We start from the raw sequence: 16,258 nt of genomic DNA, 5'->3' as shown, positions 1-16,258 counted from the left end.
TCACTTGTATTATTTGACTTAAGTAAATTAGCTGAATGACACCAGCCAACAACTGAATGAATGATGTAGGACACAACACGTTAGATGAATAAACGTGCTTTATTTCATTTTTCAGACGTTACACATGTACCATATCAGAAGCATTTGAGTAAATGTAAAACATTGGCATTCATTTAAAGTCATGATAGTGACTACAATAGACTTAAACAAATGAAAGACAACCATGTCAATAATAAAACACGTGCAGAGAACCTTTCATGGAAAAACATTCAAATGTCTAAAACAATGAATGAATGGAGGCACAAAACAAGTCAACAAACTCTTTGTATTAAACATAATGAAGTGAAAAGAATACTATGTGATTTTGCAATGAGAAAATCAAATGAACAAAAAAACAAAACTCGCAGTGTGATAATTGACTGATTAATTGGTTTGTGTTCTGTGATGACAACACACTGTATATCACTACTGCCCAAGACTCTTTGCACTACTGAACACAGTGCAAGAAAACAAACAGCATTTCACTTATTTCTTCCAACTTTGTTTGTGTGCTCTTTCGATTGGAACAGAAATATGATAAAGTATGGTCTATGGTACCAGTAGAACCAACAGGTTCGCTAGCATTGTAGTTTATAAACAAGCAAAGAAACTAAACTCATTTTACAGATGGAGACCAACAACAGGAGTTAGTGAGGTTTTGAAAGAACACATCTGTGAACTCTGATGGACAATCTGAAATGGACAGACGGAAATGAAAAGGTAAAGGTCAACGAAGTTGTTGGGTCCCTCAGTGAGCCACACCTGAATCTAAACATGGATGTCTGATCATTTATCAAGTAACTACACACATCCTACTCCACATGAGACACAAACCCTTCAAATCATACATGCATCCTCTAATTCCCTGCCAAATACGATTTCAAAGAATCAAATCAAAAGTTGTACTAAACGGTTGCTTGTTTTTTAAAGCCCTCTTTGGATCAATCAAAGAGAAACAGTGTTCCAGTCTATGGCTGTATGTCTGTGGGAAGGATTACAGTGTTTGAGTTGGTGTTTAGGTATGAATGTACAGCCAGATTACATAGGCAGCTCTGGCTGAGTTAAATGTCAGAGGGGATACCCATTATGGCTCTGGGTCCTACCATTGATGAAGGCCCCTCCAAATAACCCTAGCTAACTTAATCAACATCACTCAATACTCTACTGACAGAGAGCTACATGGAACACTTCAACAGTCCTAACACAACAAGAACACCAGAAAAACTATTAAAATACTAAATAATAAAAGAATATACATGGAAATATTGAGTCCAATTGTAAATCTAGTGAAAGACAAGGCCAATAATAATAATATGACAAAATACATCTTTCTGCTTAAATAAGGGCAGTTTAAAATGATCTACAGCAACGAAACTTAAGTTTGTGATCTAGATATTGATATACTGTTTATATAAACCTTTTATTTCCATAGCCTTTAAAAAAATACACTTTATATATTAAATCCATCCCCATGTTCAGCTTGTCCTAAATTATCTGGTTTCTCAAACATTTACTCGTATATTTTGTGTGGCTTTTGTCACACTTAGGTTTTTAAAATGGGCTGGTAGGTAATGGTATGCAATGCGTGGTGAACATTTTACAACTAGGGCCCAGTAATTAACAGTCTTGGCAAATAATAGGAACTGTACAAATAGAACTCCCACAGTTTGAATCACAGAAGAGGTCCGATGAGGAAAAGGCTTGTTGGGTGAGATGGGGATGAATTTACAGAACATATAATTAGGAATTACAATAGGATCTCTATGGTACAGATCACATCTGTTTTGGTGACCACGAAAACCATGACTGATGGGGGTGAGTTCATTTGATGCTGATAACAACCAAGCAACTTTGTCTCCCCATGGTTTGAGCGTTGCCATAGTGATGAGCTGGATTTGAGTTTGTTTTGCAGAACTCAAACTAACAACAATCATTGACTGCACACATACTTCATACATGACAGTTGTTCAGCTTCCTTGGATTGTCATGTGTTGCTTTTTCACATTACAGAGCACTTTAACCAGCTTCCCAGACACTCCCGTGGCCACACAGTGGTCCATGCAGACATGCACAACATCAGATGCACGGTGGAAATGCAGGCAAAGCAGAGCATTGCTAAAAACGCTTCTTCCACTTCACTGGAAGGCCTGGGTAGATAAAGGATAAAGTACTTTAACATACAGCACGCAGCCTGGTATCAGTTCCTTGAAGTTAGGACAGCAAAAATGCTTAAGCTTGAAGAGGACAGGTGTTATGGTTATGGTTGATGAGGAGTGAGGCGTTGCAGCAGGTCATGAAAACGGAGAGTGACATGCTAGCAGTGGTAAGGCCTTCACCTGGTAAGTCTGGTTTGGTGCATACAGGGCACTGCATGCAATAACTAACATAGTGGGCCCAGAGGTCAGTCCCCGGGGTCTGTCCTGGTCTCCAAGGGGTGTGTGGGAGCGACACACACACACACACACACACACACACACACACACACACACACACACAGTGTTGAGGTAATTGTAGGGGGACAGGGGAGCCTCCCTGACATTCTTCTTGACTTGTGCTTGGAAAACAAAGCTGTGGTTTAACATCTCTTATCATACACACCTCTAAGCATCCACTACCAGACTGATATCTTTTCTTTGGATATACACACACATGTACCTCTTCTTTAGATATACACACATGTATCTATATCCTTTTTAGATATTTAGTATATTGTACACACCATGGAATAGTATAAATCTACTATTTTTGTCTGCATATTCTATAACTAATGTGATTTGTTAAATAAAAATAACATTGATCTTAATATGACTTTAATGGAATGTTTGCACTAGACCAGTCAGGTACACAGATCCATGCCCTGATGGCTGCTGCTGTTTCTCTGCTGAATATCCTGCCTGCTATTTCATTCAGAGCTGACTTAGATCAGGGAGACCGGCCGAGAGGACTCATTTAGCCAATAATTCCCTACAACCTTCCAGAAGCACAGAGAAGGATGAAAGCCATCAGATACCCAGCAGCAGACAGACTGGAATTGTGCACGACTTCTGCTTCTAGGCCACACAGATTTGGTCCTTTCTCCATTTTTCTTAACTCAGTACGTCCATACATTAGAAGTTTGTTACCGCGGTTTCCATGAAACTCTAAGTTACATGTGACTGTTCCTATCAGTGCGCAACGGGTGTTGGAACAATGTGGGGTGGAACATTCACCTATGCATTGTTTAGGTGTGTCCATGTTGTGTAGGTTAGGCGACCCATGGACAACACCCTCATTATATTTATGTTAAGTTGTATCTGCTTCCCTACTTCATTGTGAAGATATTCAACTAGATGAGCTTCAGGCAGCACGACTGTGTGATGGAAGAGGAGCAGTTTTCAGGACGGCTAAACTGTGCAGTGTGTGTGTGTGTGTGTGTGTGTGTGTGTAATATAGTTGATGGGTACAAACATGCCAACAAATCACAGGCTGAACTGTGGGACCCTTTTTCTCATGCAGGGTCACATGACAAAGCAAAGGGCAGAAGTATTGGTTTGAAGGGTCAGGAGATCAAAGTGACAGAGAAAGTGATCCAGGAACTGATCGAAGAACAGATGAGGTAAAAAAAAAAGACTTCAGGCTACAGTCTCTCTCCTCCCATATGTGTATTAGAAAATAATCCAAGCACTGGATGTTCCCCCTGCCAACCTTGGCCGTGCTGATTGAAATCTCACAGTGAGCATTAGAGAAATAGGGAGGAGTCAAAAGAAGTAGAGAGGAAAAACAGGGGCTACCCAGAGAGAGTTGAAGAGGGAACCTGGGTTGAGGGAGAAGCGGGGACTGGAACATGAGTCCATACTGACCACCCCCGTCACCGACAGAGAGATGGGGCCACTCAGGGAGCATTGTATCCTTGGCTTTAGTACAAGAGAGCTGAGAGACGAGTGCACAGTCTAATTCCCTAGTGGGAGGGGGATAAGGGGGTAAGAGGTAGAGGTTAAACAACAAGCTGGAGTCCACTCATACTGCACCCCCTCAGTGTCATGCAGGGAGGGGCCGGGGGGGTTAGAAGTCGGGGTGGGGTTGTTGATTTAGTGTCCTTCTGCCCCAACGGGGGCCATGGAGAGGGTGTCTTCCTCATCGATGTTGTCCAGCTCCTTGGTGTGCACAGCATGGGTGATGAGGTTGAGCTCCTCCAGCAGGGTCTCACTGCGGTATGCCACGCGGATGTCCGGGACGTTGGTGCGACGGATGTCGTTGCTCTCAGGGCCTTCCTTGCTGTATTTGGGCCCCAGCCAGTAGCTCTTTGCCTGGAGACAAGAGAGAATGTCAGAGCTGAGCACTTGGCACAAAATGGTTGCTATGCACAACTTAATTTAATTAAATCCATTATTAATCCATTATAAGAGACAAATTAAAAGGGAAGCTCAGAGACCAAAGAGGGCAAAAAGAGAGATGAGATAAGAGGAAGCGGATGGATACCTTGTGGGAGAAGCCGCTCATGAGGACACTGTTCCTGGCCAGCTCACACATGTCACAGGAGCTCAGCTTCCACACCTGTGTGGCGATGCTGTACTCCTCCATCAGGGGCTCCTGAGGTCAAACACAAACGCACACACAAAAGACAAAATAAGCATTAAGTGAATTATACTTATTGACTGTACTGACTCCCATAGTTACATAGTTGTAGCATGGGTGGTTTTGCCTGTGTGTGTGTCTCTGTGTGTGTGTCTGTGTCTCCGTGTGTGTCTGTGTCTCCGTGTGTGTGTGTCTGTGTCTCCGTGTGTGTGTGTCTGTGTCTCTGTGTGTGTCTATGTCTGTGTGTGCGTGTGTGTGTGTGTGTCTCCGTGTGTGTGTGTGCGTGTGTGTGTGTGTGTCTCCGTGTGTGTGTGTCTGTGTCTCTGTGTGTGTCTATGTCTGTGTGTGCGTGTGTGCGTGTGTGTGTCTCCGTGTCTCCGTGTGTGTCTGTGTCTCCGTGTGTGTCTGTGTCTCCGTGTGTGTCTGTGTCTCCGTGTGTGTCTGTGTCTCCGTGTGTGTCTGTGTCTCCGTGTGTGTCTGTGTCTCCGTGTGTGTCTGTGTCTCCGTGTGTGTCTGTGTCTCCGTGTGTGTGTGTCTCCGTGTGTGTGTGTCTCCGTGTGTGTGTGTCTCCATGTGTGTGTGTCTCCGTGTGTGTGTGTGTCTGTGTCTCTGTGTGTGTCTATGTCTGTGTGTGCGTGTGTGTGTGTGTGTCTTGACAGAGCACCACTGTGCACTGACCTTGGTGAAGTGGAACTGTAGGGGGTCGTCAGTGGACAGAGAGACCATGAGGCCTCTGGCCAGATACTCAGGCAGGGGGTTGCGGTGGTAGCTGAGGAACAGGCTGTTGTTGCTCAGGGGGGACATGGCGATGCCAATCTGAGCCAGGTAGTAGAGGTACTGCAGCACTGGGGCCTGGGGACAAGAGGAGGAAAAAGACAATTGTCTATCTTGTTGAACTGCAGTTATTCAAGGGAACTGTTTGATTGTTCTCCTGAATTCTTTTAAATTAAAACTTAAGAAACCGGATGAACAAACTCCAAAAGCCAAAACTTAATTCAATAAATCAATCAAACCCAATCAAATCCTTCAGAGGTCACCTATGAACTGAACTCTATTTGTCAGTAGTGTTGTTGCCATAGTAGTGTGTTGTCGCTATGGGAGACGGCATGTGTGCTGACTGACCTTCCTGAGCAGCAGCCCATGGGAGATGTTCTCTGACAGAATGAAACCAGACACCAGGTGGTGGACAGGCCCCGCCTCCCCGCAATGAGGGCGCAGCACCAACGTGTGGAAACCACGCCTCCTGCACGATACAAACAAACAAAGCCTATTCATAAACAATCCTTAAAAGGTTTGGATGTGACATACATCCTTTCGGTTGTTAAAACATTGATCTAGCGGTCTGTGTGTGGAGGTTCGTTAAGCAGCCTGCTACCTGCGCAGATGGTTGAGCACGGTCATGTTGGCGTAGGTGTAGTAGAGGTAGTAGGAGTAGGGAGGGTTGTCCTCCTCTGTCCAGTCGGCTGGCAGGGGGCTGTCCATGTTGAAGATGTGGTGCTCCGGCTTGGACTCGTCATCCACGCTGTCAAAGCCCACCACCTAACAACACACCGATAAGTTCCTTTAAAACAGTACCTGAAGTGTATGAAGGAGGTAGGGCCCTGAAAATGGCATCTGAAGTGTCTGTTTGAGGATATGTTGGGGTGTGTGTGGACTGCTGGGCAAGTGCCTAGTGCTGGGCTAGTGTTGGGCTAGTGCCTAGTGCTGGGCTAGTGTTGGGCTAGTGCCTAGTGCTGGGCTAGTGTTGGGCTAGTGTTGGGCTAGTGCCTAGTGCTGGGCTAGTGTTGGGCTAGTGCTGGGCTAGTGCTGGGCTAGTGCCTAGTGCTGGGCTAGTGTTGGGCTAGTACCTAGTGCTGGGCTAGTGCCTAGTGCTGGGCTAGTGTTGGGCTAGTGCCTAGTGCTGGGCTAGTGTTGGGCTAGTGCCTAGTGCTGGGCTAGTGCCTAGTGCTGGGCTAGTGCCTAGTGCTGGGCTAGTGCCTAGTGCTGGGCTAGTGCTGGGCTAGTGCCTAGTGCTGGGCTAGTGCCTAGTGCTGGGCTAGTGCCTAGTGCTGGGCTAGTGCCTCACGTGCTGCAGGAAGAGGTGCAGCTCAGGGTGGCTGCGGGGGTTGATGGTGACCTCAAACAGAGGCATAAAGATGTTCTCCATCATCTCCTGGAAGTTAGCCAGCTGCTTCTTGGTTCGGTACACATCACTGCAGTCAGAGGAGGGTTAACGTCACATAATATGGAAGACCCACATTCACGCATAGTCCTCATTTACAGATTCATGACCTTCATTCATAATACTTGACACAAATAGGATATGTTTACATCCAGGCAAGCTGACTAAAGGTGGATGTGGGTAACTGCTTTGTTGATGCTGTATTAGGTACAGACACTACTTACAAGAGGCGGGGCACTTGGATGAGCCAGCGCACGTTGTCAGAGTAGACTTGGTGTTTGACGGCCCACTGGGCCAGCTTGTCCCACTCGTCCCGGGAGCGGCCGTAGATGGACAGACGCAGCTCCACGTTCTGGTACTTACTCTCCTCTAGGTCAGCCATCACCTCCTGATGGAACATCAACAATATCAATACATTAATATCATTCTATTCAATCGTACCAATTTAAAACTTAATATGAATATACATTACTATGTGGGGTGAACTAACACATAAACACAACTGCTTCTTTGGCTGTTTTAAGGTAACATGGGCTGGTTTCAGACCTTGATCATGTGGCCAAAGTATTTGCCCTCGATGTGGTTGTCTGTCTTGATGAAGATCTCTCTCAGGATGGATTCTCCGATGGGGTTGTATTTGGCGTTGAACTTGTCGAAGCGATGGAACGTGTTGCGGTCCTGAGAACAGACAGGTGACACTACATCTACTGTTCCACTCGTCTTCCCCAATTCTTACCCATCCCTCTTTAACAATGTTCTTCACCCCTCCCCTGTCCTCACCGCGTGCATGTCCAGTGTGTCCACACTCAGGTCGAAGGCGGTCAGGTTCATGTTCTCAAACACCTCCATGAGGGTCTGTCCCCGCCCGTGCTCCATGTGGACTATCTCCCCAGGGTACTTCTTCATGGCCCGCTTGATAAAGCGCAGAAGGTGCTTCTGGTTCATACAGGATGAAGCGTGGATGTGGGTGTCCACCTGGGGGCAGAGGGAGGGGGAGGGTCAGGGACAGTGAGGCATTTAGGATGGATGCCAGAAAGACCAAAGAAAAAGCCTGGGTTGGTTAGCTCTGGTGTAAACTTCTAAATACATTTCCATCCAACATTGTGGGGGGACTAGCTGACATGGAACACTATGCAGGCATTATAGACGTGTTGCAGATGCTGTGCTCCAGTGTTGCAGATGCTGTTGTGCTGGTGTTCCTTCACCTTGCGAATGTTGTAAAAGTCGCGGTGAGGAACCTGCTTCTGGGCTGCCAACTCCTTCATCTCGTTCAGCAGAATGTGCATCTGGAACTTAGAGCTGAGGTACTGCAGCCGGCGGTAGCAGAACGACTTCCTGCCCGCGCACAAACACGCGCACACACACTGACAGTTTATTTTACTGCAGAGCCAACAGATGTGACTGATATGATTCTAAAGCGAAGACCCAGTAACACTCACACTGGTCCGTTGATGATGAGAGCCATCATGACATTCATGTCAGCGATGTACTCCTTCAGGTCTGGGTAGGGCAGGTCCAACTCTGTACTCCTGGAAATGATGGACAATCAGTTATCCACTCTCTCTTCCACAAACATACAGACCCAGACTACAGAACCAGATTAGCCCATCACACACACAACTAGAAACTAACTGAAAACAAGCAGACTCAAACAAACACACTCACTTCTCCATGGGGCTCTTCTTGGTGTAGACATGCATGACCCCATCCACCATCTTACAGCTGTACCCTGTGTCTGCAGGCATGTTCTTGGTGACCTGGTTTTCATAGGGGTGAGTCTCTGAGACAGGGGGGTGGACTGGAGCATCTGTGGGAGACAGTATGGTCAACGTTTCTCCCTTCCCTACTATAATACCTCAATGATTCATATTACAACATTTTCATTCACAATCGCACAAAGTAACTCAATTGCTAAAGGAGATTGGGACAGAAACACTATAGCTATGCCTGTGTGTCTCAGTTAGTGTCATACCCAATGTGTCAGGTGCGTGTGTTAGTGTGCGTGTCATACCCAACGTGTCAGGTGTGTGTGTGTCATTCCCAACGTGTCAGGTGTGTGTGTGTCATTCCCAACGTGTCAGGTGTGTGTGTGTCATTCCCAACGTGTCAGGTGTGTGTGTGTCATTCCCAACGTGTCAGGTGTGTGTGTCATTCCCAACATGTCAGGTGTGTGTGTCATTCCCAACGTGTCAGGTGTGTGTGTCATTCCCAACGTGTCAGGTGTGTGTGTCATTCCCAACGTGTCAGGTGTGTGTGTCATTCCCAACGTGTCAGGTGTGTGTGTCATTCCCAACGTGTCAGGTGTGTGTGTCATACCCAACGTGTCAGGTGTGTGTGTCATACCCAACGTGTCAGGTGTGTGTGTCATACCCAACGTGTCAGGTGTGTGTGTCATACCCAATGTGTCAGGTGTGTGTGTCATACCCAATGTGTCAGGTGTGTGTGTGTCATACCCAACGTGTCAGGTGTGTGTGTGTCATACCCAACGTGTCAGGTGTGTGTGTGACATACCCAACGTGTCAGGTGTGTGTGTGACATACCCAACGTGTCAGGTGTGTGTGTGTCATACCCAACGTGTCAGGTGTGTGTTTCATACCCAACGTGTCAGGTGTGTGTGTGTTTCATACCCAACGTGTCAGGTGTGTGTGTGTCAGTGTGTGTGTGTCATGCCTGCATCAACAGGGGTCTCAGGGATCTCCTCATAGATGCGTAGGTCCAGGGGTTTCTCTCCCAGCTCCCCCAGCTCACGGGCAGTGGTCTTACAGAAGTTCTGCATGGACAGAGCGATGTACTTCTCCCTGATGAACAGGGCCTTCACCACACACTTAGCTGCATCCACCAGGTCTGTGAAGGGCACCTGGGCAAGGCAGACATAGTCTACAGTGATTAGACATCCACACACTGCCAAGAGGCCATTGCAACGTGCCTGAGAGTGGATGAGTTGGTAACACTGTAGCCCACCTGCTGTCCCCAAACCGAAGAACAGGGATCACTACCCAGACCAGGCTCTCCTCCCTACTCTGACTCCCCTGTATATCCAACTGTCGAAATAATTACAAGTCGAAGTCATGTCCATTCCTAGCCCACTCCTCTTTTACTTCAATAGGTTTGTTGACTGAATTGGTTTGACTTCGATAGTGAGCATGCGGCACACTGAAAGATCAACCAAACGGTACCGGAGCGCCAAGTCTAGGTCCAACAGGCTTCTTAACAGGTTCTACCCCCAAGCCATAAGACTCGCGAACAGCTAATCAAATGGCTACCCGGACTATTTGCATTGTCCCCACCCCACTTCCCATTTTTACGCTGCTGCTACTCTGTTTATTATCTATGCATAGTCACTTTACCTCTACCTACATGTACATATTACCTTGACTAACTGGTGTCCCTGCACATTGACTCTGTACAGGTCATCAAGGACAACAACCACCCGAGCCACTGCCTGTTCACCCCACTATCATCCAGAAGGCGAGGTCAGTACAGGTGCATCAAAGCAGGGACCGAGAGACTGAAAAACAGCTTCTATCTCAAGGCCATCAGACTGTTAAACAGCCATCACTAACATTGAGTGGCTGCTGCCAACATATTGACTCAACTCCAGCCACTTTAATAATGGAACAATGTATGTAAAAATATATCACTAGCCACTTTAAACAATGCTACTTAATATAATGTTTACATACCCTACATTACTCATCTCATATGTATATACTGTACTCTATACCATCTACTGCATCTTGCCATCTTTATGTAATACATGTATCACTAGCCACATTAAACAATGCTACTTAATATAATGTTTACATACCCTACATTACTCATCTCATATGTATATACTGTACTCGATACCATCTACCATCTTGCCTATGCCATTCTGTACCATCACTCATTCATATATTTTTATGTACATATTCTTTATCCCTTTACATTTGTGTGTATAAGGTATTTGTTGTGAAATTGTTAGGTTAGATTACTCGTTGGTTATTACTGCATCGTCGGAACTACTAGAAGCACAAGCATTTCACTACACTCGCATTAACATCTGCTAACCATGTGTATGTGACCAATAAAATTGGATTTGATTACCCCCTGTATATAACCTCGCTATTGTTATTTTACTGCTAGAAATGTCATTATTTTTGAAAGAAAAGCTAATTGTTTGTCCATTAAAATAACATTAACTTGATCAGAAATACAGTGTTACTTGTTAATGTTGTAAATGACTATTGGCCCGTTTTATTGCTTCTTTAATAAGAACAACAGTTTTCAGCTGTGCTAACAGAATTGCAAAAGGGTTTTCTAATGATCAATTAGCCTTTTAAAATGATCAACTTGGATTAGCTAACACAATGTGACATTGGAACACAGGAGTGATGGTTGCTGATAATGGGCCTCTGTACGCCTATGTAATGTAGATATTCCATAAAAAATCTGCCGTTTCCAGCTACAATAGTAATTTACAACATTAACCATGTCTACACTGTATTTCTGATCAATTTGATGTTATTTATTGGACAAAAAATATGCTTTTCTTTCAAAAAAAAGGACATTCAAACTTTTGAATGGTATATATATATATATATTTATAATATATTTTTTACTTCAGTTTATTTGAGTAAACACTTAAATCTGCATCGTTGGTTAAGGGTTTGTAAGTAAGCATTTCATTGTAAGGTCTACACACCTTATTTTCGGCGCATGTGACAAATAACATTTGATTGATTTGATAAAACACAGATTAGGATGGACTGTGATTGGATTTATTCAATCAAGTTGTTTAGTCAGTGGCTCTCACCCCACACTTCTCCTCCCCTGATATTGACACACGCTGGTACTCTCGCTCCATCGGTAATACTCTCTCCTTCATCCAGCCATCATCGGTCCTGTCCACACCACCCTCCTGATTCATCAACCTAGAGAGAGAAGAGAGAGGTAGAGGAGGGTAGGAGAGAGCACGAGTGGAGGTATGATGTGGAGGGAATGTTAAGAGAAACCTCATGTAAATAGTTCTGCTATGAAAACACATTCATCAATACTTTATTGGTAAAGTACACTTTGAAGAAGGTTAAGTTGGAAATGTGTCAGAACAGAAGGTAGTCTTTGTCTCTCTGGGAATTGGGCCTCAGCTGTTGCATATCTGCATTAAAACTGAATGACTATTTACGTGATGAATACAAAGACACATCTACAGAGGTTTGTTAATAAGATGAATATCAAAGCGTTTTGCTGATGTAGTGGAAACCATGGTGATAAGCGTCTTGGAGATAGGCGCCAATTAGGCCAGTGAAAGGTTGCACCTGGGCCCGACACTGGTGGCCTTGTACCCCAAAGATGGAACGAGCTTCCCCCCAACGCTAGGATAGCAGAGTCCCTGCTCATCTTCCCAAAACCTCTGAAACACTACCTCTTCAAAGAGTATATTAAATAAGAAATCTCAGTCCCCCCCCCCCCCCCCAATTAAAAACAACAACAACTTGGCACTCTTCTGTTCCTACTAGCACCGACTTTGATAATAACCTCTGTGTTGAGGAAAAGTGTACGACTGTGGTACGTGGTTGTCTCACCTAGCCTTCTTAAGATGAATACACCACTGTAAGACTCTCTGGATAAGAACGTCTGCTAAATGACTCAAATGTAAATGCATTAACAGCCTGGCACTTCAGAGGCCCCCCTGAAGACTAAACATCAACAACTCATCACCTTGCTTAGTTAAATAAAGGTTTAATTCAAATAAATAAATAAAAATCACCTGTGGTAATATATACACCTCACATCACCAGGGAACAGGGAACTCATATGGTATTTAGTTAATGGAGTTGGAATGGAGTTGGACTGGAACATTCTCAATATATGACAATATTATACATTTAAAATCAAACTCTTCTGCAACTGAGTGCCAAGGATTGTACATACGGTGTGCAGATGTAGGTAAAAACATGACTTTGCGCAGTAGCAAGATTGTTAGGAAAAGGCAAAAGACAGAGAGAGAGAGACTGAAAGGACAGCTCACTCACTCCAGGTCGGCATCACTGTCGATTTTCATGAACTCCTGCTTGGCGCGGAGCAGGATCTCTGGCTCAAGCCTGGCGGGGCGTAGTGCGGAGCGCGGCGAGGCGAGGTCAGAAGGCAGGGGGGCACCATGGGTACGGGTGAGGCAAAGCAAAAGGAAAGAGCCACACAAGCACACAGAAACACAAGCACACAGAAACACAGAAACACAGAAAGAGGATGCAAATACAGGTACACAAACAAAACACACAAAAGAGCCATAGAAACGCACATAACACACAAACGGGACCAGAGTGTGAAGAGTGATCAGGTGGGATGAGACAAACAGAGAAATATGATCAGTTAGCAGTGGTACGTATACCTTGATTGGTCACATGACCCTGCTGCATTGAGTGGAGCAAGGATTCCTTAGTGTGTCAGATCCACCCCGTGAGATTGGCTTAGTGAAACCGGCCATCACCACCCCAGCAACACAGACAGAACTCCCTCCCTCCCCCTCCCTTTCCTGTGGGTGGAACAGACTGGAACACTAGGATGTGAATGCTACGGACTGATTCAATTAGCTGTTTGCTTATGTTAGTTCGCTGGTAGCTTGCAACCAACATGATGGAAGCTGTTGAGCGTGTATGAGTTCCTGTGGGTAGAGGTGGGTTGTTTGGGTGTGTATGTGGGAGCTGTGTTGGTGTGTATGTGTGTGCGCGTGTCTGCTGCATCTCTCACTTGATGTCCTGGCTGATCTGCCTCTCCAGGCGTTGGCGTCTCTCCTCCAGCTGCTCGATGGGGCTGTCCTCAGGGAACTCATAAGGAGCGGTGCGCATCTCACTCTCCGTCAGGCTGCGAGTGAACAGCTCCTGAGAGATACACCATCAAATTAACATTAGAACACACATTACACGCAGAGGAAGAGCTAAAGGTATGAGCATTTACACACACATAACACACACAAACATCTAAAAACACACGCAGTCGCACACAAACACTAGGGTAGTGATAACACTGTGTCCCTGTGATCTCACCTCTGCAATCTCCTTGTACTTTCCGTCCATGGATGTACGTAGGTCGATGGGGAAGTGTTTGAGTGGGTTAGTGACGGGCGTCCCAGGGAGGGAGCGCTGAGGCTTCAGGGTCTTGGCCTGCTCTGCTACACCACGCAGATCTAGAGAGGGAGGGTGATGGAGAGACAAAGGGAGGGAGAGAAAGAGACAGAGAGAGCGTTAAACAACAAATAACAAACATGACAAAAAAGACAAAGAAAATAAAAAAGCTATAAAACTGGGAGGGAGAGACAGTGAGTTGCATGGATTTGCTATATTCAGAGCAAACATTAAAACACATATTTTCACAGCCAGAACTCTTGCATCACCACCTACAAAATGGGCCTACACTAGTAGACTCCCCTCCGACCCTCAACTGCTCTCAGCAGCGGTGTTGTGGCTTCGTAACCAGCACAGAGGAGCCTCCCTACTGTACGACAGCGTCAGTGGTGTGTTAGTCTCTCCACAGCACTGCTGACTCTGAGCTGGGTACCTTCTCACTGCAGTGTGTGTCAGGCAGCAGCAGCAGGAGTCGTCGGAGTGATGTGTGTGTGTGGCAGCAGTCTCTGTGGTATACAGCCCACACTGGGAGCCATTCAGGTGGAGTGCTCATTAACAGAGATACATTTAGTCAGATGCCAGCCACCCGTTGCCATGGAGACCTGGCCTGCTGGTCAGAGAGAGGCGAGGCGAGGTCGGGGGGAGAACAATGACAGCACCTTCCCCTGAGACGGACAAAGCAGGGTGAGAAAGTACACACACTACACAGGCAGGCAGGCACAGGACAAAGACCCCATTGTGTCTGTCCCATAGAAAATACACACACAGAGAGCGAGAGAGAGCGATGGAGGCTTAATAACCAACAGATGAGGGATGAGCTCAAGAGCTACGTGGAAGTTTGCTAAACTGTGTGGTGTGTTTTCCTGCACAGAGAATGCTACCGTAGCATACCCATAAGGCCTTTGGACTGGATGGGACCCCTGAGATGCAGAAGGTTCTATTTTATGACAGACGAGCCCTGTAGATTAGTGTGTGTGTGTCCAACAGCATGCTCTGATAGGCCTAATGGCTGTCTGGAAAATTGACCAGGGCCAAATCACCCAATGAAAGATGCCAGAGCAACTGGGACTCATCAAAACACATACAGACAGACAGACTCTGGGCTCCATTACAATGACTGTCCATTCATTCAGCTACAATGCCTTTAAAAAGTATTCACACCCCTTGACATTTTTCACATTTTGTTGTGTTACAAAGTGGGATTAAAATGAATTGTCATTTTTTGTCAACAATATACACAAAATACTCTGTACTATCAAAGTGGAAGAAAAATTCAAACATAAAAAATCAAATACAAAAATCAAATACTAGATAAGTCAATACATGTTCGAATCAACTTTGGTATCGATTACAGTTGTGAGTCTTTCTGGGTAAGTCCCTAAGAACTTAGCACACCTGGACTACAATATTTGCACATAATTTTTTTTATTTTTTTTATTCTTCAAGCTCTGTTTGGTTGTTGATCATTGCTAGAGACAGCCATTTTCAAGTCTTGCTGTAGATTTGCAAGTTGAGTTAAGTCAAAACTGTAACTAGGGCACTTAGTGTCGTCTTGGTAAGCAACTGCAGTGTATATTTGGCCTTGTGTATTCATCTCCCAGTGTCTGCTGGAAAGCAGACTGAACCAAGTTTTTCACTAGGATTTTGCCTGTGTTGAGCTCTATTACGTTTCTTTTTACCCTAAATAACTCCCCAGTCGTTGCCGATGACAATTATACCCATAACATGATGCAGCCACCACCATGCTTGAAAATATGAAGAGTGGTACTCAGTGATGTGTTGCGTTTTCCCCAAACATAACACTTTGTACTCAGGACAACAAGTTAATTTCTTTGCCACATTTTTTGTAGTATTACTTTAGTGCCTTATTGCAAACAGGATCCATGTTTTGGAATATTTGTATTCCTTATTCCACTGTCATTCAGATTGCTAAAGCAACCCACTAACATCTAGAGCACCTGGAAGCATCCAACTGTGTTGCTAGACCACTGGGTTAAAGCAGCATGTATATGTCGGCAGGTTTAGACACGACTACAGTAGTTGATGGCGCTAGGCCTCCCCAGCACACATTAACACCCCTATATGAGATATAGTATTATATTTCCCGTTTATGGGACATTATTCAGTATTTCTTCAGTGATATCAGCATTGGCAATCAAAGCACAGAGCAGGACACAGAGACAAGGACACATACTCCATTCTCCCCTGCGTAGCCTCCACATAATCCTCCCCTCCCTCCACCACATATGCCTCTTAATCCAGCACCCCCCAGACCCATTTAGCTCAGTGACATCAGGGAAGGGGGCAACAACACCACAGACATATCCTGCAGTAAACACTGCCAATAACTAACTCATACTAACAACACTAGGCAGGCTATATGACTGGGTGATGGGCTACT

The 16,258-nt window shown here is 45.3% G+C and overlaps 1 protein-coding gene across 5 annotated transcripts in view; it reads right to left on the bottom strand.

The window, feature by feature from the left end:
• Window positions 1-80: 80 nt before the first annotated feature.
• Window positions 81-16,258, bottom strand: part of LOC109891121 (AMP deaminase 2-like) — a 56,763-nt gene continuing 40,585 nt past the window's right edge. For 3 of the 5 annotated variants that reach the window (XM_031825186.1, XM_031825183.1, XM_031825184.1), the window contains exons 2-18: window positions 13,780-13,919; window positions 13,484-13,614; window positions 12,769-12,837; window positions 11,550-11,667; window positions 9,425-9,611; window positions 8,420-8,561; window positions 8,194-8,283; window positions 7,960-8,089; window positions 7,535-7,729; window positions 7,301-7,432; window positions 6,979-7,142; window positions 6,659-6,785; window positions 5,969-6,132; window positions 5,716-5,836; window positions 5,272-5,445; window positions 4,498-4,608; window positions 81-4,325 (exon numbers count right to left, since the gene is read on the bottom strand). In XM_031825186.1, coding sequence (XP_031681046.1) covers window positions 4,107-4,325; window positions 4,498-4,608; window positions 5,272-5,445; window positions 5,716-5,836; window positions 5,969-6,132; window positions 6,659-6,785; window positions 6,979-7,142; window positions 7,301-7,432; window positions 7,535-7,729; window positions 7,960-8,089; window positions 8,194-8,283; window positions 8,420-8,561; window positions 9,425-9,611; window positions 11,550-11,667; window positions 12,769-12,837; window positions 13,484-13,614; window positions 13,780-13,919 — 2,414 coding nt within the window. In that variant the 3' untranslated portion in view covers window positions 81-4,106. The remainder of the gene's footprint in view (window positions 4,326-4,497; window positions 4,609-5,271; window positions 5,446-5,715; window positions 5,837-5,968; window positions 6,133-6,658; window positions 6,786-6,978; window positions 7,143-7,300; window positions 7,433-7,534; window positions 7,730-7,959; window positions 8,090-8,193; window positions 8,284-8,419; window positions 8,562-9,424; window positions 9,612-11,549; window positions 11,668-12,768; window positions 12,838-13,483; window positions 13,615-13,779; window positions 13,920-16,258) is intronic. The other 2 variants (XM_031825187.1, XM_031825185.1) reach the window with 2 other exon arrangements.

Source organism: Oncorhynchus kisutch, linkage group LG5, assembly GCF_002021735.2.
Source record: "Oncorhynchus kisutch isolate 150728-3 linkage group LG5, Okis_V2, whole genome shotgun sequence".
NCBI classification, from domain to species: Eukaryota; Metazoa; Chordata; class Actinopteri; order Salmoniformes; family Salmonidae; genus Oncorhynchus; species Oncorhynchus kisutch.
The sequence above is the reverse complement of the archived record's forward strand: the minus strand, read 5'-3'. Positions and strand labels throughout refer to the sequence as shown.